The following is a 24,120-nucleotide window of genomic DNA, read 5'->3' on the forward strand; positions in this document are numbered from 1 at the left end:
GCGTTTAACCCATCCAAGTGAACACACACAGCAGTGAGTAGTGAACAAGCTGAATAACAAGCAAAAAACTTAACTGATGAAATGTGGTTTATGTGCGTTTTTCAAGTAAAGTAAAGTAAAAAGTCGTGACGTATTGTCAAGTATGGTGACCCATACTCGAAATTGGTGCTCTGCGTTTAACCCATCCAAGTGAACACACACAGCAGTGAGTAGTGAACAAATGCACGGAGCAATTGGGGGTTCGGTGCCTTGCTCAAGGGCACCTCAGTCATGGTATTGAGGGTGGAGAGAGCGCTGTACATTCACTCCCCCCACCTACAATCCCTGCCGGCCGGGGACTCGAACCCGCAACCTTTCGATTACGAGTCCGACTCTCTAACCATTAGGCCACGACTTCCCCTTAAGTCTTCTTCAGGTAATAAATATGAATGATACAGTAGTAACTGACAGCATTAATTCCAGTACAGAAGCTATAAAATATATGTTCTGCCTTATTCTGTGATAAAAATAGAAAAAGTGTTTGTAGTATATATACTGATTGTACGATCACAACCATAAAATTGTCATTAGTAAAATATTTATCAAAAATGTTATAGAAGACAAATTATTGGTTATTGTGCAGCAGTGTATTTTACTTCTTAGCCAATTAAAAGTAAGAGATAATTATTTTGTCAATTATACATACATACATAAATAAATATTATTATTATTATTATTATTACTACATTTTGACATTTCCATCCTCATCACTTCTGAAATGATTGCTACTCCCCTGCCCTGTAACATAACTGAATATAAAACTTTAGCTATATGCCATGTTATCTTTATTTGGGCATGAAATATTGTGTGGCTCCACGTGAATTTTATTCAGTGGGAAAGGGGCCAAAATGGCTCTTTTGATGTTGAAGGTTGCAGACCCCTGCCCTACACCTAAACTTAGCCCTCACAGGAGACTTTGCATTTCTACTTTCCCCCCAAAAACCTCACTCTGTGTGATTTATAAGCGTTTTGAAAAGTGGGGGCATGGGGCAATGTCCTCATAAGTCACCTTGTAATACCTATGTCATACCCATGTCATTATACAAATGTATGTCCCCCATTTGTCTCCAAAAACGCACACACACACACACACACACACACAGATAAACACACACACAGTAAAGAATTAAATAGTGTATATGGGAGACCAGTGAGTGTTGCAACATTTTACTTTTTTCCCTTTCCTTTTTTCTTTTCTACTAGGATACCAATGTGTCAGACTGTCCTTATTTCTCACAATCGTTTGGGGTCAAATCAAATTACCACCCAGAGATGAAATTTAGATTTCATCTTGATTTCATTCATTAAAGTTAGAGTTATTATTGTGTGGGTTATTTTGTTATTATTATTGTCTGACAATTACTTTTAATTATTAATACAAAAGTAAATGATTAGCCCCTCTCTCTTTTTCTTTGTGTGCATATTAATGTGTTTTCTGACCTGTTTTTGGTTCAGCACCAGAGCCCAGTTAATTCTTGGCTGTAGTTCCACCTCATTCAGTGGCTCATACAGCTCTCGGTAAAGGGAACAGTCTTTCAGCCAACGCTCATGAAGACGACTAACACTAATTAGTGGAGACAAAAAATAAAAATAATCATTTATGGAGGTTGTGAAAATGATCACAATTACTATTAGTTTTCAATATAATCATGTAGATGAGACAGAAAATACATGGTGCAACCCTGGTAGCTCAGTTTAGACGTGACAGAGCAACAGACTAAGTCATGAACATCAGAGTGTAAAGGATGCCTTTTGTGTCACTCACTCTTTCTCTATTTCTCCAGCCTGAGGGTGTTTCATTTTTTTGGCTTTGTCCATATCCAGGAACAGATCTTTTAGAAGCCCCTCTGCCCGGCCTAAGAGGTCTGCTGTTTCCTTCTGATGTTGTAATTTCCTATTATTTTTCTCATTTTCAGCATCCTGAGCAAAGGGGGCAGGGGTATTTATGTGCTATATATATACATATATATATATATATATATATATATACATACAGTATATATACAGGATACACACACACACGTATATAAATTTAATAGAATGTATTATCTTACTATGAGTAGCAGCTCTTCTGCTCGCAGTACATCTTTCTCAACAGTGTCTGCATTCTTCTGCATACGTGCAATCAGCAAGGCCAGGTTACTCAACTGTGACCTGTCAGTTCAAAATTAAAAGTTAGTATGGCAATGTGTAAAAGATACTCAAATGCAAAATAAAGAAAAAAAGTGTTGCATTAGACTTTAGGAAATAAATATGTGTAGAGCATCAAATCACTCAGGATGATCACACACATCAGTAGGATTTACTGTAAATGAAGCCTGTTAGTTTTGAAGAGTTGTATGATTTTGATTAGAGACGTAACAGTGAGAATGACAGAGAACTTTTTTTCTGTAGCTCGCAATATCAAAAGTGTATGGTCAGCAGAACTTTTTCATACATAAAACATGAATGTATGTGGCATTCTTTCAGTGAGGTCTAAGAAACTTCACTTGATAAGGATTAGAACCAGGATTTTCAACCAAGGATTCATGTACCTTCAAGAGTCCCAAACATACCTGAGGGGGTCCATAGAGAAATTACATAATACATGTTAAATACATTGTAACTATGAACTAATCATCTGTTAAAGCGGTATATCATGTAAGAATGTAAATGTTCATAATGAATGTTAATTATTAATTAATGGCAGCTTTTTATACTGTGAATCCCTGAAATGGCTGAGAATCTGGGTGGGTTATCCCTGTGTTTTGAAACTCTATAATTATGTACTTTTTCTTTTTCATTCTGCCATCTTCATTGTTTTTCCTCCTCCCTGAAGAAATAAAAACAATGCATCTGAGAGCTCACAGAGTAAAACACATTTTAAAAACATATTCCTTCCTGTTGGACCTCACTGGGATTGCAGTGGAATTACTCATTAGTCATCATCCCAGTTTATTTAATTGCCACTCCTGATTTATTAGTTTAGTTGGTGAATATTGGTTATATCCAGCTGCTTTGTTACATCACGAGAGAAATTACTCAGATTAATGAAACCAAATTTTGTGTAACATTCATTTGAATGAAAACTAGTTTGACGCTGTCAGATAAAATTGTAAAAATGTCCCTATCATGCCATGATAGTGCAGCGAGTTTCATCGTTTCTATCCAAGAATGCAAACAATGCCACACCACCCTCCACACACATTCTTTCAATATCTCTTCACCCGCCCATACAACCAATTTTTTTGGACAAGCTTCTAACAAAGAGTGTGACGGTGCACACAGCAGGGAGGAACAAGGAACACGCAGACGAGGATGTAACTCAAATAATAACTGTCTTTAATGAAGACATCAAGGCAGGGCAGGGCTGATGCAGACGCAGACAGGAACACCAGGGAGTAACAAGTAGACCAGACAACATTACACTGAACAGACAGGACTATAAATACACATGATAATTAGACAAACAGCTGGACAAGAATTAACTAATGATTACATTTAACAAGGACAGGAAACAAACCAAATATGGAAACAAGAGGCGGGAACACATGACACACACGACAGAGGACTGACACAGAGACCATGTCCCTGAAGGCTTATGAAAGTGTACAGAGCAGAACTTGCTGTACTGCCAACATCTGATCAAGAGAAAACGATTTGTGACTGATTAGCTTTAAAATTCCCATGTGTTTAAACAGCATCAACTGTTTTTGCGGATTCTTCTAAACCAACACACAGGATGACAATGACCCCACATTGTAGCAAACCTTAATTTCATAAAAATGTAAGTCAGTCACAAAAGTATAAAATCAGCTGTCATCTAAACATTGGTTTTGTTAATGAAATTAACCTGTCTACACAGCAGCATAAGAAGATCACAGCTGACATTGTTGGATGCTCTTAGCAGAGTCCTGAAGAATTCATACATTATTTTGTTCCATTTCAGCTCTCACCTAATTTCATAATGAGTCAGATAAGGGCCAGAGAAGGGAGACATCCAAAATGTGTACTGCTGGTTGCTTTCAGGACTTCAGGTATGCAAACACTGAATTACATAATACATAGCACATACAATTACTAAAAAGTAATAGTTTTTCTGAATTGTTCTAATTTCTTTTGTGTGTGTGTTCTAATATAGAGCTTATAAAATCTGTTACTTTCTGCCTTCTGTAACATTTTACTAGAACTATATTGTGTTTGTCTTTTAAATGTCACATTTGTATTAATGTCGAAACAATGGACCAACACCCAACAGCCTAGTGGAGGAACAAGAACATCAGCCCTTACAGGAACTGAGCTTAGGCAGCCAGGACACTCCTTTCACTGTTTCCATCAATTTCTTTTCTTTGCTTTTTTTTACATCTGCTTTCATTGGGAGACCCTGACTACTGAATATTTACACAACATGTTATTACCTTTATTTAGCTGTTCAATTATATCTACATTACACATGCATTAAACAGATCTGATTGGTGGTGTGTTCAGATGGGAGATCTGATCTACAATTCTGATATCTAAGAACATGCTTGCAGATGATCAACAGTCAGTTTGTCTGGCTTGCTTTGTTACAAATTAAGCTCCTGACCAGATCCCAGTCCAGCTGATATTGTACTGCACTAACCCAAATAACTCTTTTTAACTCTTTATCACCTGATAAAGGTAAAAAATTCTTTATCACCCCTGAAAAATTCTAAGATTTGTATCCACTGTAATGTAATTTTAACAAATCATAATAATTCTAACTAGTGTTTATAAAGTAGAGTTTATGTTATAACCAAAACAACCAGCATAAGGGCCCACGGAACTAGTTATCGTTTCTTGAAAGTTTCCATTTCCTTCTAGACTATTGCTTAGGCTAACAAACACTAAATAAAGTGTAAAATTTTGAGAATAAAATATCAATGATCAAGAAACCAATTATATTTACAAATTGGTTGTTGTAGGCTCCAGAATATAACACATTACAGATCATTTTGATTGTAAAGGGTTAACCATTAGAGATTTCAGATCTAATGTTTCCAGGAAGATATAAAGTTAACCATCTTTACACCTTCACGGGCTCTGGTTACCCAAGTCTGTCTAAAACTGATCTCAGACCTGCCTGCCAACAGAACAGAACCAAAACAGCCTAGAGGATAAAATAACCAACAGAACTCACTTGCTTATCTTGGAATCATCTTTCACGGTGTTTTCTTTCTTCTTGAACATCCTAAAAGTTGTAGTGAGGTGAAATGCACCTTCTCTGCTGCGGGGTGTGTGAGTTTGTGAATTTGTCTCACTTCTGATTATCCTTTACCTCCACAAACTTCTCTGTACACACTTTCTGTCTCTCTTGAACTGCCATACAGAAGTGAAGTAAAGCTGTTCTTCTGTCTCCACTCCGCCCTGAGCAACAGGTGTTGGGTGACACCCAGACCACCTCCTTTTGCAGGACCGGGCAGACCAGTTTCACCTTCCCATTTTTTCACCCACACAAACACGTTTACACACATCTTTATCATTCATTTTTTCTTCTAGCCCAGTTGATAGCAATTAAATGTTAGCCTATAGGAAAAGGAAGAAATGTAAGTCACTACATTAACAATAAGCCCAAAACTAGATTGTGACTAGTAAATCACTTTAATCTTATCTGAATTAAAGCAATTTAGTATTTAGTTTATTCAAATTGACCCATTTTGTTAGACATGTTGCACTGTTGAAGAATTATTTTTATTAACAGTACTTCAGTATAACCATATGAATTATTTCCAGGACACTGTACTATTTAAGACTTGTTAAATGTGTAAAATGTAAGATGGTGTGGAATGTTGTTGGGTCACTTTCTCTCAGGGCCGTGGTAGTTAGCCCACATTTCTAACATGTACTGTCACATGGTAGGGTGTGACAGAGATTCAAAGATTCATTGCCCCAGTCACTCCCTCTTTCTGTCTACCACCATTACCCAGTTAATTTTTCTTTTATTTTCCATAAATCTGGTATTTATTTTTTTATTATTATTTTTTTTCCATGTACAACTTACCCCTAAATTGTGCAGATCAATGTCAAAGAGTACTGGTTTCATAACTTATGCCACTACCGGGGTAGGTTGTAACACTAATAAATGATATAATAATAAATTATAAATATAATATGGACATCAGTTTAAATTTTGAAAATAAATGTCAAAATTTACTTCCCGAGCATTTTAATTACAATAGAATTAAAAAATTCTAAATGACAGGAAATATTTAATTCTAAGACGACAAACAACTATGAATAAATATACAACAGACATAAAACTACACTAACAAATACACTTTTTACTGTATGTACATACATTATGGGCTCATGGGGACAATGGTATTAAAACCTCTCCTGTCTGGTCATCCATGACATTTTGATAAACAGATGGAAATTTTGAGTAAATATTATTCAATTAATTTAACATACGTACATTAACCCGAAGCCAGAAATTAAATGTCGATTTTTCTCTACCTAATTATCTTCCCCCGTCCTATAATTTTTTATTTTTTTTGACGGTGTTAGTCATGCATGATTTCAGAGAGATTTCATCCCAGTATTTATTTTCAAAGTGGTTAAACTGATGGTGTTACAAGTCACCCCATCCCCCCCCCCCTTTTTTTAAATAGTCTGACACACAGCCTATCAATTAACTAAAAACTTTATAATTATATAAATCATTAGAAAATGTTAGAAGTTTTTGAAGTGATTTCATATTATATAAAGCATGTCATGTCTACCAATCAGTATTTCTCAGATTCAAGTGAATCTATGTAATGCCACAGCCACATTACAGTCCTCATACATTATGAAAATCATAAGTGATGTTCCAAACAGCTTTATACTTTCAAAGAAAAAAATAAATTGGTACAGTTAAGGAGTGGCTGGGATTGAGGGAGGATATTTCACTTTGGGGTGTGGTACTTGCAACGGATGTTGCTTTTAATTAGCTGTGTGCCTCCTTCAAACAAAAGAAACCAAACATTTGTTGACCAACACCAACAATTTGGCTGATATACATGTATATATATATATATATATATATATGTGTCAAATTAAACTGAATTTTACCTTCATTAATTGAAAATTTAAAAGGACTTTTTGTTGACGATGGAATTTCTGTGCTGGGACATAACTGATTAATCCATTAGAAAACATAAAATCCAAGATGCATCCAAACAGGAGAAAGCAGCCTTCTAACTGACAGCTTTGTTTAAACTCCCTTGTGTGTAACATTCCTTAGGCTTGAAATGCACCCTTCCTGGAACGCTGTGCATGTGGCTAGGAATGTGAAGATGAACAGAAAGTTGTCAAGAGCTGTGATAAAGATCTACTCGAGACTTCTTACTCATATAGGTAGAAAGTGACTAAAGTCTAGTGTAGACTCATGCATTTTGGTATGCTTACAGACCTGATTTGCATTTATAGACACACACGCAGACAAAATCTTCTATATCTGACCAAAATCAAATCCATGGTACATGCAGTGATGACCAAAAAAAGCTTTTACTTTTTATTGTTAAATCAGGAGACTTCAAACTAAAAATCACTCAGTTTCATCATTTATAATATCCTATCCATTTGAACATTAAATGAATTCTCACCAACATTTGTTCACAAAACTGACAAAAGGAATAATAATAAAAAATAAAAAAAACTCATCTGCAAGTTTAAAGCAATTAATTAGAATGAAGAAATCTTTAGAACAAAAGTTAGCAAATTATATTATGAAACAATCACAAATAAAACACTAGCAAATTGCTTCCTTCTGCTTTATGGCTTTGCATTCAGATGATAGTTAAAATACAAGTCATATAACATTTTAAACTAAATTATGCCAGTGTATATGCAAGGTACATGCAAGATGATATCACCTATAGCCCTTCAAATGAACTATACATAAGACAGGGTAACAATGAGGGTAATTCCTGTGTCGTCTTATAGAATAAACATTGAGTTCTTCATGGCATCAAACTGATTGATATGACTGACCACTAAAAGCCCACAGTTGGAACAAATATTTTAGATAATCAGCTGTGTTATATACTTTTTCAGTGAAACAGTAAGCCCACTTTTATAATGTGCTAGGCAAATTGAGATCTAGGCAAACAAAGGTATCTTAGTTAAAAAAACAAATCAAAGACAGACTAAATCTTTTTACTCTGGATGAGTGTAGTGACACCAAGCATTACCACGGATTAATATACTTGGCAGGATTTATAAAACACTTACTTGCAGATGAAGAAAAAAAAAAAAAAAAAAAAAGTCAGTATGAATTTACTACCAACCAGGATGCACTAACACCTCTTAAAAACCCTATAATGTCGTGTTTTGGGGAAATGGTTCGACTGTGTAAGGATCCATAACTCCTGGTCCTGAGGGGATAGTTCAGATGACTTCAAATACAGCCAAACAGGCCAGATTTAACTTCCAAAGCCAAAGAAGCCTTTGAAGTAGCCAGTGATGCCACCCTTGCCCTTCTGCTCCACCTTGTCATCAAGAGGTGGAAAAGCCACATGGTTGAGAGCCAGATCAAAGAAGAGAGGCTTGCATGGAATTGGCTGGAAATCTGGAGGGAACTGCACCAGATTGGGCTGCTTGCTCAAGAGGGTGGGGTCTAGCCGGAAATTATCCAAACGGTCAGAGAGAGGCTACGGATAAAATAGAAAAAACAGCTTTAAAATTCAAAACCAACATAAGTACAAACATATACATTACATGCTGATTTCCTACAAGAGCTATGCTGAAAAGACTGCTTGAAACCGAGAAATATAGGCTATAAATCCTTGCTATCATTAAAGAAATAGTTCATCCAAAAATTGAGGCCATCATAGATAAAAGATAAGTTAAAAACTCATCTACTGTACATGTAAGATTACCTGAGGTGGAGTAAATTCAGCAATGTTCAGGTGAACTATTCCTTGAAAACATTAAAAATATAGCATGCCATGGGAAAAGCACATACCAACTACTTGTTTCTGTTATCAACTTAAATTCAGATAAATGTATAACTTCTGGATTTCATGTACTTTGTGCGCTTAAATCCATTACTGAGAATGACAGTTTTATGCAAAGATTTGGGCACCCCTCATAATAAATTTTAATTTATAATTTGCTGGGCTTTTGAAGCAACTTCATTTGGATATAATTTATACAGTACAGTAACATTATAGTTCTGAAATAACATTTATTAAATCAACAAACAAGCACAGTGCAATGTGAATCAAAAGCAGACAGGTGCAAAAATTTGGTCACCCCAAAGTAATAATCACATCAATATTTAGTAGAGCCTCCTTTTGCTAAAATAACAGCATGTAGACACTCCTTATACTGTAGCCAGTGATGTGTCACTGAATTCTGACTGCAGGTATTTTGGACCATTCTTCCTTGTAAAATATCTCCAGGTCAGTCAGGTTTCATAGCTGCCAAGTGTAGACAGTCCGCTTCAAATCATTCCATAGATTTTCGATAGTTTTCGGACAGATAGTTGGTCCCTTTAAATGCAAATGAGATGGTGCTCCCGACCCCCTTTTTCAAAAGAGGGCGGAGGCTCTGGCATACTGGTGCTGGCCTTTGCAAATAAACATTCCACTATTAGTACAATCCTGTTATCTTCACAGAAAACCTACTGAAACTGCTCGTTTATAGAGACTGCTTATGATTTACAAAAATAATTACCACTATAGGCTGGTTGTTTTCCCACACTGCGGCCACACAACTGTATTCAAACACCTTAAAACAGATTTTTGCATAATAGGTCCCCTTTAATATTTTAATTAATCTGGGACAAACTAATAACGCTAATAAATGTAAACTCTGGAAAATTGTTTAGAAATATTCAGTGAAGTTTCCATTTGTCCTCTCTTACCATGGTGTCTTTAATCTGCTGCTGTGGGGGCACCTCAGCAACATCATCTGTGTCTAAAACACAAATACAATGTCACAGTCAGTTGCAGCTAATGAAGCTTTCAAAATATAGGGCAACTGTGTGTATTTCTGGCTGATTAAGACTGGATTCTTGTGCAATGGAAATGGCTTAGGTCCTGTTGACCCACCTAAGATGGCTGCAGCTTGGAGGGAGTACTTTTCTGCATTGACCTCAGCAATCAGTTCCTGGACATCAGGAAGATCCTAAGAGAAATGGAGAAACAGTATGAGGGCTACTCTGAATGAGGGAACTCACTGAATTGCACATATCTATTTCAACTAGTAGAACTACATAGCTGAAACAAAGCTTTGAAACTACAAATATAATGTTATTGTTAATCTATTACTTATGTTTTGCGCACTGATTAAAAGCAATCTTGTGGCAGTATATGTGTTGAGAAGTTTGATAAAATGCCTCAATCAATCGCAAAATACCAGATAATTGCAGGATTTTTCCTTTATTAGATGAAAGTAATGGCACATTACACTCACTGCTAGCATATTTAAATCAACTGGTAATTTCAATGGTATGACCCATTTTAGGGGCAGCCAAAATTTACATTTTAAAACGAACCTGAGTAAATATGAAGATACATTTCTGTTAGTGCCGTTAATCGATTAAAAATTTAAAATCACGTTAAATCACAGTCATGGATTGAATTTGAAATAAAAGAAAAGCATGACAAACTATTTTAAGGAAACAGAACCTTTCACACCTCTGCTAGGTATGAGACAATCCTTATTCTTTTTTTTTTTCAGCCATTATCATCCTTTATAGTGGCAATATAAAGGATGATAAAGGATTCTCCTCTGGCCAGGATATTATTTATTCATTTAATTAAAATTTTAAATGTATTATATTTCTATTTTTATATTGTTGCAATTTCTAACAATAGCAGTATTATGCAGTTAGGTATTTTATTTTATTTTTAGTTATTTTGTTTTAAAAATGCAATAATAATAATTAGATATGGCAAAACTGTACCAGGGAAATAATGTAACAAGTTTAATCAATCTTCTACAAAATTAAAAGTCAATGTAATTTATTACGAATAAAATGGTTCAATAAAACATTTAGCTTAGATAATATAAATTAGGGGTGTGCGATATGACGATTTTTGATCGTGGACGATAAAAATGTCTCCACGATCTGCTTTTTAAGAAATATCGTAGTATCGCGCTACCGCGCACATTGTCAAATACAGTTCTGGCGCCGCCGTCTCTATATAACTGTTACTGTATTTTTCAGTCACTATTCTTGACTGAAAAACTTTAATACAGTTGCTTTAGGAATCAGTCTATGTAGTGTTTTATTTTTATATTTGTTCATTCAATTTCATTGAATGCTCTGCTAAATACTCCTATTGTACCTGGAAATAAAGCACGGTTTGTTTTATTTGTATATTATGTGTATTTGTAATGTGTATCTTTGTTCTTATTTTTTAATAAGAAAAATAAAATAATGACAAAGATTTTTTATCTTCGCCCACTTTGGCCTAAATATCTGCCATGCATCTTTGTCTTTCTAGTTTGGCTGTAATGCTCAGACAACTTGTAAAACCAAAATAGTAAAACTAACAAAGAATCGTGATAAAAATCATGAAAGTTGAAAGTTGGTGCTCCAGTATAATCGGTCCGCCGAAACTCATCCAGTGAGAAACGTTCCGTGGTGCAAAAATAAGTGCGATTAAAATGCGTTAAAAAAAATTAACGCGTTATTTTTGTGTAATTAATTAATCTAAATTAACGCGATAAAGTCCCGGCCCTAATCGTGATATGATATTTTTCCCATATCGCCCACCCCTAATATAAATTAAGTAAAATAACACTACATTGAAAATGAATAATTCAACAAAACTTTAATTACACCTATGAGTTGTATTTAATAGATCTTGAGGAAAAAGGGTTGTGAATCACTGTTTTAGATAACCCGTTTTTGTGAAGGATCCAGTAGATGACATGCGCAGTTCAACAATCTTTTGGTGGAAAAGCAGCTATAGTCACAGATTTAACTCCTGTGACACACGTCTATCTAAAAATTAAATAAAACCAATTCTCATAAAGAAACATGAACATTGTCCTCTTTTCAATGAAATACCAATGGTTATAGGGCCTATCATATGCGTTCTTTATAACGACATCTTTCATTCTTTCAAGCAGACATATTTATGTAAATTAAACTTAAATTATTCCTTATTAGAGCTACTTAAGTGATTCAGTCAAGAGCAGTGAGTGATTTCCTCTTTCTTTTGTTGATTCATTAACAAGGAGGACAGATAACAATAACTAAATTAGGCTGCTGCCCCTTTAAAACTGACTGTACGTATTTATTCAATATATATTTTTCCAACAGTCTACATTCACTCAAGACATAACAGGGTGTGTTTACGTGAATACTCGCCAAAATGGACATTTGAGATTATTTTGTGTGTATTTCTCCATTAAGTCACGAAAGAGAACTGAATTCAGTAGTCATACGTTGTTTGAGAGGCGCTTTTCTGTGTGTGGGATTCGGCTGTGTGCGCTCAGAAAACTGGCCCGAATTAAGTACTTTCGCGTCGTTACGATTTTCAAATTTTTTCATATGTCTGCTCTTCTCTTACTCCCAGATGCTGACATTTAAGGATCGATGAGCTGTGCAGCAAGTGTATGCAAACGTATGATCAGAGCATTACAGTTGAAATGTGCGCATCGAAATCTGTCCAATCGTCCCTCCCTAACATTTTTGTCTTGTTTTTATCCACTGACGAAAATGTCAAAAGATTTTCGTCATTGTTTCTGTCACTTAAAAAGAGTTTGTGTCGTTATTGTCTCGTTTTCATCTGTGGAAAAAAAAAAAAGTTGTCGATGACATTAGTTGCTGAATATTTTTCATCAATGAAACGAACAGGATTCAAAATTGAGAAACTAATCGTAGCCCCAAGAATTGAAATTAATCGTGAGGTTTCAAAAGATTCCCACACCAAACACAGAATAACAACACGGAGGATTCACTTTCAGAATATTTTTTCCAGCTGACAAACAAAAACGTTGACGGCCAATAAAAAAAAACCTTGCTATTTTAAACTTACTTCATTCAAAGAACGAAGTACGAAGTAACTCTTTGTACCTCTCTAATCTTATCATTATAGATATCATTCTTGTTGTGAACAAGCCTTTAATCATGAGTTCTATGCATTCTCATAACTCCATCCTCATTCATTTGTATGTGTATGTTCATGAAGTTTAGCGTTGTTTGGGCTGTTAAATATTGAGATGTTTAAAAAGCACCACTGCGGCAAAATGACCAAAACTTTTCTCAATACAATTCAGCATGCTTACACCATCTATAATACACTTTTAATAATATTTTTAGATCCGATGCCATCAAAATTTTGTAAAGGAAGTAATGTGTAGTTTTTGGTACCTTAAGGCTGTTATTGAGGCTCTTGGCTTTGGATTGGACCTCTCTTGTATATTTCAGAACCCTTTCATACAGAACCAGAGCTTCACTCCATTTCTTCACCAGAACATAGGACTGAGCTATATAGAAACACCTGTCCGAAGAGCAAGGACACAAACATTTAAAAAGTATTCCTCATTTTTCTACTTAAAGAAAATATTAAACTGATGGAACATGTAAGCAAGCACACATGGCCTTATTTCTAGTCTTAAGATGTGATCCGATCAAAAAATTATCCCGTTTCCACCTGAATTTAGCACTGACCACTTGTGATTGAATGACTAAAAACAAATCATGATACCAGTTGGAATCAGGGCCATACATAAGTCATCATGGACTAACTCACCTGTAAGCTTTGTAGACCAGAGTCTTGAGTGCTACTTCTTTCTGGAAGGTGTGGTCCTCCTCTAAACCTTGCAGTGATGACAGCTCAGAAAGACTCTGAAGAAAGAATGCATAAAATAGTGCAAAAAGAAAAAAACTTGAAGCAAGAGGCATAACAGGCATACAGTTCAGGTATATGATGTTTCATGCTTTAGAAAATCCTCTTGATCCTTTGCCTGTCGGCTACTCATAATTCCTGCTCAAGTCAGTTTTAAGAAAAGGAACATCACTTTTTAACAATTTATAGTATTGAATTTGAGTTAAACAGAGTCTGAGTCATTAACCAATTAAATCCGAATCCAAAATGGGCAGAGTTGAATTAGAGTCCGAATCAAAAAGGTCAGAGTCAACTAAACACTACTGTATGTCAATATCTTAGGCTTGTAAAACTGATTTTTGAATGTGAAAAACTATAGCCTTGGCTTTTTATTCATTTATCAATTTAAATGTATACATGTAAAAAAAAATTTAAGTGAAAAATGCTGGACCTGCACCATAAATGGGCACAAAATAAAAAACAATTATAAAAAGTTTTATTTGAAAAAGAAACCAATCTGTTTTGTCACTGAATGAGCATATTATAGTGGAAAATTGAACAAAAACATTAAGAACTACTTAGTAAGATCATTTAAAAGATAATTTGTAAATGAAAGAAAAAGTCATAATATTCTAACAGTGTCTACACTACACTAACATCTTGAGGCCGTCTACACTGGAATCAAAAGGCAACCGTGGCAAATCCATTTGATCTTTGTTACAGAAGAAATGTGAATGGTAAATTGACATCCCTACATACAACTATACATTTTAAAACATTCGTTCTTTAATAAATTAGCCTTGGGTGTAGCATAATGATGCAGATATTTTTAAATTAAAATGTTTATTTAGAAATTAAAAACGCTTTCGTTTAAAGCAAGCTGTTCAAGTGTTAATAAATAGTATCCAAAAAGTATCAAATGCCTTACAATTACATGTCAGGCAAATACCAAACTGTACCAAAACAGAGACCACAAAAAACGCAAAATTTACAGAACTGTACAAAAACAGAAACCCCAAAACGTACCAAACCATGAAAACTGTTACACCCCTAATGTTTACATGCATAAAGAATGCGTGATCTCTGAACCTGCAGGATGATGTCATAGAGTCGTATGAGGTCCTGTGGTCGTGGTCCTCTCTTATTCTCATCAGTCTGTGGCTCCTTCAGTTTAGCTTGCAGCGCATGAGCCATGCTCTCATTCCTCCTCACCACAGTCCACAGCTTGATATATGTCAGGTAGCTGCATACAGATATGTATATCACCACATGTAATTGTCAGGCATTTGTATATTACCACATGATCGTCAGGCTTCACAACATAAGTAGTTTAGTATAAATGTGACCCTAGACCACAAAACCAGTCATAAGCGTCAATTTTGAAGTTGAGATGTATACATCATCTGAAAGCTGAATAATTAAGCTTTCTATTGATGTATGGTTTGTTAGGATCGGACAATATTTAGTCGAGATACAACTATTTGAAAATCTGGAATTTGAGGGTGCAAAAAAAAAAAAAAAAAAAAAAATCTAAATACAGAGAAAAATCGCCTTTAAAGTTGTCCAAATGAAGTTCTTAGCAATGCATATTACTAATCAAAAATTAAGTTTTGATATATTTACGGTAAGAAATTTACAAAATATCTTCATGGAACATGATCTTTATTATACTAATTTGGCATAAAAGAAAAATAGATAATTTTGACCCATGCAATGTATTTTTGGCTATTGCTACAGATATACCCTAGCGACTTAACACTGGTTTTGTGGTCCAGGGTCACAAATGAGTAGTTTAGTATGAATCACCAGTTGTCATACTAACCTGTGCAGGTATTGCAGATTGGACACCTTGCCACTATCAGCACCATCTGCTGCTCTCTCTCTTTGCTTCTGCTGAGGCAAAACACACAGACACACAGGTTGGCAACACTAAGTTAAACAGGTTTTTAAATTTATGCATGTATTTTACATTATAGGTTTGATGTCAGTGTTTGTCATTAATTAGCTAGTCGTCATATCCTTTCAACTGTTAAGGGGAATTCCGATGACAATACTGTTCAATGCATGTGTTGGTTGCATCTTTAAAAAGTGCTATTACAAGTAAAAATTATGTTCTTGTTTACAACCTTGTTTCAGTCCTTTTTAATATAAATGATTTAGCTACTGACTCAATCATGAAGAACTACCATCACTAATATTTCTCATTAGCAAATACTATTAAGTAATATTTACAGAAAATATTTATTGAACAATAATATTTAATAAGCAACAATAGTTGTTAAAAAAAGTTGCTAAGCAATTCAGTCAAAAGTACAAAGGCAGCGGTCTGAAACAGCATTAAAAAAAAGTTACCCTCAAACCCTAGGGTTCCCCGTTCTTTTTCTATTCTAATTGTTTTCTTTTTATTATATAAAAAAAACCTTGCTACGTATACTGTGATAGGCTAACAAAGTCTTGTGACTGCACTTACATATTATTGCTCTTTTGTTGGTTTTGATTGCTTCTATTGTCCTCATTTGTAAGTTGATTTGGATAAAAGCGTCTGCTAAATGACTAAAATGTAATGTAAATATATATTTGTATATATACACACATATTTAAGCGATAATGCATGGTTAGCTGTGCATTAAACCATTTTAATGCATGACGTGGAGGCCAAGAACCACCTGATGCGAAGTGCATTATAATCGTTTAATGCACAGATAGCCATGCATTATCCTGCTTATACCTTAAGTCATTTGTCAGCATTTACAAGTTAAAGCTGTTAATGATGTTCGCAGCAAAATTTTTGACCGGAAGGGTAAAAATGACGGTTGTTTTCGTCAGTTACGGCTCGTTAGCTCTAGCATTTTGCTTGCTTCAAACCAGAGACAGAGATGAAAGTGCTGTAAGATCACATTTATGGACCATTTCAACCATAGACTGTAAAACAAGATGGACGACGCGTCTCCGCTTCCTTCCTCTATAGAAAAGTGAAGCCAAAACATCTCAGTATGGCCGCTGCCATCGTGAGTAAATGACGTCATTTGGAGCCTGAGTCTGCGCAGTAGAGATTCGTTTGGAGCCCGAGTCTGCGCAGTAGAGTCGTGAGGTGGAGCCGCGGAATCAAACTCCCGCCCAAACTCCCGCAGACCCAATCAACCATAACGTCACGCCCCGTTTTTATAGCATCAAATTACTAGCTAAAATCAAACTTACCACAAAAACGAACAGTTGAACATATATCAGCGTGATAACAACTACCTTAAATGACCAAAATCATATTTTGGAAAACTGTATTGGAAGTGTAATAAATTTTTTTGTAAGTCCCATTCGTTTACATGGAGAGGGCAGAGTTTATGACCTGTACTGCAGCCAGCCACCAGGGGGCGATCAAAGAGCCTGCAACTTCACTTTCCAGTATGAGTGAGACACCCGATGATTTCAACGGATATTCTGCGGTATAAGGAAGTGACGCCTTTGTTCCTCAGATGTTTCCGGTTAGCGTTCGAGAGCATTCAAAACAATAGCGACAGGCGCTTGATGCACAGTGGGATTGCGATTAATTTATTTAATTCTGCTGTTTAAAATGTCAAAATTAAAATTAGATCCTTGTTGCTCCCTCTGGCCTGAAACTAACATTAATTTATTAATAATCGGAAATTAAAGGGTTTAGATGTCCGAGAAACGCACCTGGATTGCAGCAGTGAAGCGAGAAGCAGAATAGACACTAGCAGCTCTAGGATATACAGCGCACATTTCCATTCAGGCAAGGACAAGTTCTTGTTTTTTCCATTTGATTCTTTGTATTTATTTACGTTAACTCTTCAAGTATGATGCAGCATTGTGTTTTCGTCATTGTTTACATATGCGCCTGGCATTTTGATTGTTTAGTGAAAAATTCCAAGCTTTTATTTCCGTTTTATTGCAAGCGTTATGTGGGCTATAATTAAATGAGTTCTCATTAGTTGTCTAGCTGTCTTGTCAGCAGATAAATGCAGTGAGTAACACGTTATAGAAATGTATTCTGTAAACTTGAATGTTGAATAATGAAACGGTTAACTGCAGTAGTTTACAAAAGCTAACGTTAAACATCTCATCACTTATGCTTGTCTAATGTTAATTCCAACATGTACTGATGTATTAAACAATAATAGTATTATTTGTAAATGTTGTGCATTAAATAAAATAATTGTTTTTCTACTTCTGTCTTTAGGAACGCCATCATCTGTAATTTAAGACACCTAAGACAGTGAGTGCTACAGGGAGACAGGACAGTGCCAAACCACACGTGACCATATGAACACCCAGATGTGTTTGAGAACTTGAGGATGAAATGCAATGTAGTACTATTACAATGCAACTAAGTATTACTATTTTTTTATGTTTTTGAAAAAAGTCTCTTATGCTCATCAAGCCTCCATTTATTTGATCAAAAATAGACAAAATCAGTAATAGTGAAATTACAATTTAAAATAGTCATTATCGGTTTTAATATTCTTTATATTTATTTCTGTGATGCAAAGCTGGATTTTGATCAGCCTTTATTCCAGTCTAAAGTGTCACATGATCTTTCAGAAATCATTCTAATGTGCTGATTTGATATTTGGTTATTGTCAGTGTTGGAAACAATTGTGCCGCTTAATATTTTTTTCTGGAACCTGTGGTACTTTATACAGGATTGATTGATTGAACCCTGGCAGGGATTTTCAAAATATAGAAATCTTTCCTAACAGTATGTCTTTACTATCACTTGGTGATAGTAAAAAAACCAACAACATCCTTGCTGAATAAATGTATCCATATTCTTAAAAAATAAATAAATAAAATACTGACCCCAAATTTTTGAACAGTAGTGCATGATGTTACAAAACATTTCTATTATAAATAAAATAAATGCTGTTCTTTTATTCAAAGAATACTAAAATTCTCAGTTTATAAAGAAATATTAAGCAGAACAATGGTTTCCAATAGTTCGATAATAATTCAGCATATTAGAATTATCATGTGACACTAAAGACTGGAGTAATTGTTGAAAATCCAGATTTGATCACAGAAATAAATTATATTTTAAAGCATATTAAAAAAGAAAGTGCCCACACTTTTTACCTGTGTGTGTGTTTACAGTAAATGTGCATAAAAACATACATACCCACATATATACTCTGTAATGCATGTACATTTATTAATCTGCATGTAGGCTGTACTTTTATCTTAACAAAAACTAAAGGTTTATGCAAAACACGGTAGTCAGCATTGAATTGCATTCATCTTGTTTGTGACCACATGATGGCTCAGATAGAGCATTCAAATGCTTTCTAGCACTGTTCCACAGCAACAAACTTGACCAAACTAAGCACACATTATAAAACGAATGAAATCAGTAATAATGGCATGAAGTGATTAGCTTACTAGCATTCATTTAGCATTGTAATAAACATGTATGTTCTGTAAAGCTGCAGTGAAACGATATGTATTGTGAAAAGAGCTGTACAAATAAAAATGAATGACATACAGACTGACCCAGCAATGCAACTGAAATGTCCACCAAAAACCTCCCCGGACATCTCAGCACAAACCATGATAAATTCGTAAGTAACACTGTTTGTCTTGCTTCAGTTTAACCGAATATAAGACTGATGTCCTCTATTGTACAAACCAATTATCCCAACTTTTCTGCTGAGGAGTTAATTGCATCCAGACTGCGATACGCGTTTACTGCCATCTCTCATGTACACACACACAGCATCAATCAGAGCTGCTTTGAGCCATCCGGAAGACTACTTTTAATGTTCTTTGTAAGTTTGCACCTCAAGTCATATTTAAAGAGTAATTGTATTTATTTTTTAAAATTTTTTTTAAATACCTAACTTGCGTTTTCGCTAGACTTAAAAAGTATGCGCTGTAGGTTTTGATAGATCTGAGATTTAAAAATGGCGCTACCGGAAAAGCTTCACGACCAGACATGCGCAGTATCGTTCCAACGCCTTTGTTATTCTTGGAACTACCTGTGCATTAAAGAGTTTTATACTACGGGGCCCATTGAGGTCTTGACCGCGTTACATGACCATATCACTTCACCAAATTATTTGCGTTATTTCAAAGGTCCTTACACCATAAGAGCCAAAACCCACAACGATACTGGCCAAATAAATATAGTAAACAAAAGGATTAAAACGACAGATCAGGTCCATGTTTTTGACAATTCCGTTTTATGTACGCAAAGCACATACTCTATCACCCGCTCTCCCTCCCTTACAGATGCACATTAACACACACTAGCGCTACTCTGACGATTTTATCAGGAACAATTTAACAATTTAAAGACTACATGACTTCCACAAGCGAGGGAACAACAACAGTGCTGTTCGTAAAGAAAATGATCTTAAAGTTTCACTATTACTAGAGACATTGCTGCCGAACACTACTGAGAGACGCACAGGAGGTAACGTAATCTCTCTCTCTTAGTTATTAACTGTTTTAGTTTGCTATCAACGGCTCAAGCCTCCGTTATGGTTTAAAATGACGTTTTGGAATTAGCAACGGAGGCATTTGATGAGATGCGGAAGAAATAATAATTTGTTAAATTTATGGCACTTTACATAGAAGGGGGGAATCTCCTCAACCACCACCAATGTGCAGCATCCACCTGGATGATGCAACAAGCAGCCATACTGCGCCAGAACGCCCACCACCAGGGCTGTATCCGAAATCGCCCCCATACCCTCAAATAGTGCACTATTTGAGGGGACAGCCATTTTAAGTGGTGTTTGAAACCATAGTGGATGTTCTCGAGTGCACTCATTCAATCCCACAATGCACCGCAAAAACGAGTGTACAACCGATGTACACTGAACGGCTAGAGAATCCCCAGAATGCATTGTGAGAGTCGCGTGCCGAATGAATTCCCGCGTCTCGCCAGAAGATGGCACCCGCAGCTGAATCATCCATTCATTGATTTCAAAAGCACTCGTCCACGACGTAATACAACATAGGTACAAAATTAATTGTAAATTAACTATTAGGGTTTATACATAATTTCTGTGACAGAGTTCAAGATAAATCCTTCAATCTTACTATTGGAGCTGCCCGTATCAAATGATTATTAAAGAGCAAGCAAACTATGGAAAAGCGGCAGTCCTTCCGGTGCAGTGTCTGAATTCACTCACTCGTTTTCATTCACTCCTTCAAGTGAACTATATGAGTGAACTAATGTAGGGAATAGTGAATGAGGGTATAGGGGGCGATTTCGGATACAGCCCAGCTTATTGGTGGAGAGGAGACAGAGTGATGAAGCCAATCAGTGTATGGGGATGATTAGGAGGCCATGATGGGGAAATCTGGCCAGGATGTAAATAATTCTACTCACAATAGCGATTTAAGTAGAAAAAAAACAGACGAATGCCTTGAAATATAACCTCTGATCGATGTCTTGAGGTGTGGCAACCGTTTCGCGTCGTGGCCGCATCACCACCTCAGGTGTGTATTATTTTTCTAATAATTCTAATGCATACCTGTCAGCCAATCAGAATTCATCCCACTCATTGATGTGAGCATAAGTATTGGGACAGTTGAACATAAGGAAGATATAAAAGATTACAAGCTATTATTTAGTTGCAGATCCCTCGCGCACAATCACAGCAGTGGGTCTGTGACCCATAGACATCACCAGACTCTTGGTCTCATCCTTTGAAATACTTTTCCCAGCCTTTAATGCAGCCAATTCCAAATGTTGCTTGTTTTGGGGAGTTTCTGCCTTTCCTCTTCAGATGGTGAAATTCATGTTCAATTGGATTTAAATCTGGAGATTGACTTGGGCAAGAATTTCCATTTCTTTGCCTTATAAATTCTTTGACTGAACTGGCAGGGTGTTTTGGGTCATTGTCCTGATGCAATATGAAGCCCTTCCCAATGAATCTGGTGGCATTTTCTTGAATGTTGTAGGCAAGATGGTTTTGTACCCTTCCAAATTCATTCTTCTACTGTCATCATACATGAAGTCATCAGTAAAGTTGAGAGGGCCTGTTCCAGTGACAGCCATACATGCCCATGCCATGACACCACCTCCACCATGCTTTACAGATGAGGCTGTATGCTTGGGATTATTTGCAGTTCCCTTTTTTTCCTCCACATTTTTGCTTTCCCATCACTTACATAAAAGTTCATCTTTGTCTCATCGGTCCATAAACACCGTTCCAAAACTCTTCTGGCTCACCTTTGTGCTTTTTTGCAAACTAATCTTGCCTTTCTATTTTTGGTGCTGGTTAGAGGTTTGCATCTTGCTGTGTAGCATCTGTTATTCGGTGTCAAAGTCTCCTGAGGACAGTAGATTGTCAGAGCATCACATCAGCTTTCTGGAAGTTGTTGGTGATTTTACAGACAAGTCTTTTATGGTTCATTTTCACAGCTTTTATGATTTGTCTGTCATCAACTACTGTTGTTTTCTCAGCTGGTCAGGTCGTTGTTGGTTGCTGGTGGTTTCCAAACTCTTGATTTCTCCATGCCCTTTGTTTTTGCTATAGCTTTAAATTGACTTCTTTTCTTTTAGCATCCAAATTGTTTGCTTTTCTCTCAAAGTCAGCTCCCTCATCTTCATCCTGATTTGTGCGTGTCATCATTGAATGCAACATTCAGAATTCAGAAGTAATGGCTATAACTGATATGACACATTCCCTGCTTTTTATATATGAAGAATTAATGCAACAGGACACAGCTGATCACTTAGAAAGACCTGTTCGGCAACTGTTCCAATACTTATGCTCACATCAGATAGAGGGATGAAACTCTAAAAGTGCTGAACTTTTTAGCTGGTAAAACATCTATGTGTTGAATCACCCAATAATAAAATGTAACATTCTGTAGTTTTGTCTCATATTCATCTTTTAATCATATTTGTAAATGTCTTTACTCCACAGCCAAGAGAGAAATTTTGTCTTTACTGTTCCAGTATGTGTTCTGATCATTTTTGGATCATTTGTTAAGATGAATGTAAGTGGATAAGAGGTAACAACTAATTGTTTTATTTGTTCATATAATTTAAGAGTTACCTTGTGACCATAGCAGATGTACAGCAGACATACTGTTCTGAGATGAGAGAAAATAGATAATTTGTGTTCCAAAGATGTATAAAAACACTTAAATGTGAATCTTTTATAAACAATAACATACTCGCTATTTGTTTTTCTTTTAATCCGTTTAATCCCACATTTTCCCCAGACATGAAAATATCCAAATGATCGGTCAATAACCCTTTGAAATAATCAATAATTATTTTTTTTAATGTTTTGGGAAAAGTGTGTGAAAAATTGTGTTTTATGGTCTGTCACAATTGTGGGATAATGTGTGTACTGAATTAACATATTTCTGCGGTCATTAAAATTGTTTTACATCTTAGCCCAGCTATTTTAAACTCTTTGATCATATTCTAGGGTTACTATTATGCATAAAAAAAAACACTTATACAACATTGATAAGAATACTGAGATAAAAAGACAAAAAGATACAAATCAACGTATTCCAAATTTTAACTTTTTTGTAAAATATAACATCACATTTTTATATTAGTGCTACCAGTATTACAACATCAATATTGTAAATTTAAACATTTGAACTTTTAATTTAGTGCAATATTTTGTTGTTGCAACATTTAGTGTAATTTTCACTAACAACTGCAATTGGATTTATAATGCATACCTAAATTCAGTGTTATCCCACCGGTCACTATTGTGACCATAAATGTTTACTCTATGACCAAACTGAATATATGTGAATTCATATATTAATACTAGACACTTTAAAGATAATGTGTACCAAAAATCTTTGGCATATCTTTGTTAACATACTTTACTAGCCTTTCGTTTTGTTACTTTGATGCAGCAATCATCTTCTCAAGGTGCAAACAGGAAAATAAACTGCTCTGGTCATGTGAAACTGCACATATTTAATTGAGACCCTTTATTTTTTCCATATTTGCAGGAAGTGCACTAAAACATCAGTCAGTAAGGTTTTGAGAGCTTTATAAATAGTTAAAATGACTACAAATTCAGGTTTTCGTCACCACCATCAGATTTGTCAACTGTCACCTCCATCAGATGAATATTTTGATAATATTTCAGTATGATTTTATATTTGAGAAATTGTTGGTCACATCTGAAAGTGTAATCTGTCTGCTAACATAATGTGTTTTGAAATGTTAAAAACATCTTGATTGCCGTTAAAGAAAGTTGAAATTATACTACACAGTCCAAGGTAAAATGCACATTTTGATAAAAAGAGAGAAAAGTTGGGAGGTTGCAAAGCATAGCTCAGTAGCTTAGCACATTTAAGATAC

At 35.5% G+C, this 24,120-nt stretch overlaps 2 protein-coding genes and 1 long non-coding RNA gene across 5 annotated transcripts in view; 1 reads left to right on the forward strand and 2 right to left on the reverse strand.

Moving 5' to 3' along the window:
* The window catches only part of evpla (envoplakin a), a 30,838-nt gene extending 25,426 nt beyond the window's left edge, over positions 1-5,412 (reverse strand). Inside the window, exons 1-4 of the mRNA XM_079376589.1 lie at positions 5,180-5,412; positions 2,094-2,193; positions 1,805-1,959; positions 1,480-1,603 (exon numbers count right to left, since the gene is read on the reverse strand). Of these exons, the coding sequence (XP_079232715.1) occupies positions 1,480-1,603; positions 1,805-1,959; positions 2,094-2,193; positions 5,180-5,229 (429 nt within the window). The 5' untranslated portion in view covers positions 5,230-5,412. The remainder of the gene's footprint in view (positions 1-1,479; positions 1,604-1,804; positions 1,960-2,093; positions 2,194-5,179) is intronic.
* LOC306844464 overlaps positions 1-24,120 on the forward strand; it is a 59,624-nt gene that overhangs the window by 9,457 nt on the left and 26,047 nt on the right. Inside the window, exon 2 of the long non-coding RNA XR_013781917.1 lies at positions 3,968-4,055. This is a non-coding gene — a long non-coding RNA (uncharacterized lncRNA). The remainder of the gene's footprint in view (positions 1-3,967; positions 4,056-24,120) is intronic.
* srp68 (signal recognition particle 68) overlaps positions 7,472-24,120 on the reverse strand; it is a 62,432-nt gene continuing 45,783 nt past the window's right edge. The window contains exons 10-17 of one of the 3 annotated variants that reach the window (XM_079376611.1): positions 15,634-15,704; positions 14,901-15,054; positions 13,737-13,831; positions 13,355-13,484; positions 10,077-10,152; positions 9,890-9,942; positions 9,700-9,753; positions 9,388-9,592 (exon numbers count right to left, since the gene is read on the reverse strand). In XM_079376611.1, the coding sequence (XP_079232737.1) occupies positions 9,518-9,592; positions 9,700-9,753; positions 9,890-9,942; positions 10,077-10,152; positions 13,355-13,484; positions 13,737-13,831; positions 14,901-15,054; positions 15,634-15,704 (708 nt within the window). In that variant the 3' untranslated portion in view covers positions 9,388-9,517. Of the gene's footprint in view, positions 8,673-9,387; positions 9,593-9,699; positions 9,754-9,889; positions 9,943-10,076; positions 10,153-13,354; positions 13,485-13,736; positions 13,832-14,900; positions 15,055-15,633; positions 15,705-24,120 lie in introns of those variants that run through there. The other 2 variants (XM_079376609.1, XM_079376610.1) reach the window with 2 other exon arrangements.

The sequence above is a fragment of the Barbus barbus genome (assembly GCF_936440315.1).
Source record: "Barbus barbus genome assembly, chromosome: 25".
Classification (NCBI taxonomy): Eukaryota; Metazoa; Chordata; class Actinopteri; order Cypriniformes; family Cyprinidae; genus Barbus; species Barbus barbus.